The sequence below is a fragment of the Aplysia californica genome, unplaced genomic scaffold, assembly GCF_000002075.1.
Source record: "Aplysia californica isolate F4 #8 unplaced genomic scaffold, AplCal3.0 scaffold00306, whole genome shotgun sequence".
Lineage (NCBI taxonomy): Eukaryota > Metazoa > Mollusca > Gastropoda > Aplysiida > Aplysiidae > Aplysia > Aplysia californica.
The window spans coordinates 272957-274110 of NW_004797576.1; the positions used below are offsets into that span (position 1 = coordinate 272957).

At 53.5% G+C, this 1154-nt stretch overlaps 1 protein-coding gene across 2 annotated transcripts in view; it reads right to left on the reverse strand.

Moving 5' to 3' along the window:
- LOC101850817 overlaps positions 1-1154 on the reverse strand; it is a gene marked incomplete at its 3' end in the record, with an annotated part of 16014 nt that overhangs the window by 11114 nt on the left and 3746 nt on the right. The window contains 1 exon segment of one of the 2 annotated variants that reach the window (XM_005101974.3): positions 26-1083. In XM_005101974.3, the coding sequence (XP_005102031.2) occupies positions 26-223 (198 nt within the window). 2 annotated transcript variants of the gene reach the window in all.

The following is a 1154-nucleotide window of genomic DNA, read 5'->3' on the forward strand; positions in this document are numbered from 1 at the left end:
CCATGTCATCCCAGCCAGTACTCACCTCCACCATCTGCGTCTCGTAGCCCAAGTGGTCCGCCAGCATGGCCCAGTCGTTCCCGGATATATGCGTGGGGTTCAGTTTGATGACCAGCTGCTTCCTGTGCTTCAGCTCCACCTCTCGCCAGTGCATCAACTCCTCCTCCGCGTGGCCATCCTCCTCCTCCTCCTCCCCTGCCCCGTTCTCCCGGTGGGTTCCCATCCTCGCTGGCTTAACTTAAACTACGGTGTCAATCAAGGAGGAGGCAAATATGACAGAAAAGAAGTGAGGCAAGGAGAGATATGTGAAAGGGGAGAAGTGAGGGGAGTGTCCCCTTGTACCTGATAAAATTTGATTGATTTCTTTCAAGATGAGGGGGTGGGGGTGGGGTGATTAGGGGGGTTGTTTGCAGGTTTGGTTTTAGGGAAGGGGAGGTGGTGGGTGAGGGGTCAGGAGGTCAGGGGGGTGGGGTGGGGTGAGAAAATACACTACAGTGGGAATCAGCAGACCTAGTTGTGAGTTAAATAGACGTAGGCTAGACGGGGAAATAAATCCAAACTCTTGGCTTCAGTCCTTGTATGTATAATAATGGATAAATTATACAAAAATGTATATTTCTAGGGCAAGTTTTCCCACACAGACACCAAGTATCAAGTGTTTATCCTCTCTCTCATCTGTGTAATCCAGGGGAACATTTCAGCTTGACAAGGAGGCTCGTTGAGTCGGAGCCCGGGGCCGTCTGTGAGCAGGCCAGTCATCATCATACATCACTGTCACAGCACAGAGATGGTCAACCTGTTGTAACCTCAGTGTCCCCCGGGGCGGCGGGCACACACACCCTCCACACACCCCTGATGGATGGAGCGGGGGGGAGGGGGGATAACAGAGGTACAACACAGGATGGATGGAAGGATGGATGGATGGATGGAGGAGAAAAGAGGCACACCACTGCGACTGTCGTTATACTCCTGGAGGACTGGAGGAGGGAGAAGCTCTTCTCCCTTGAGTGACCCCTGAGGACCTGCGGGCTACAGCAGACGAGCCAGACAGCTGTCAATCACAGCAGTCCCTGGGGGCGGGGTCTGACGGAGAGATGACAGGGCAAGCACACATGATTATCCCCACAGTCCGGTGGTAATTAAATCTCACAAGG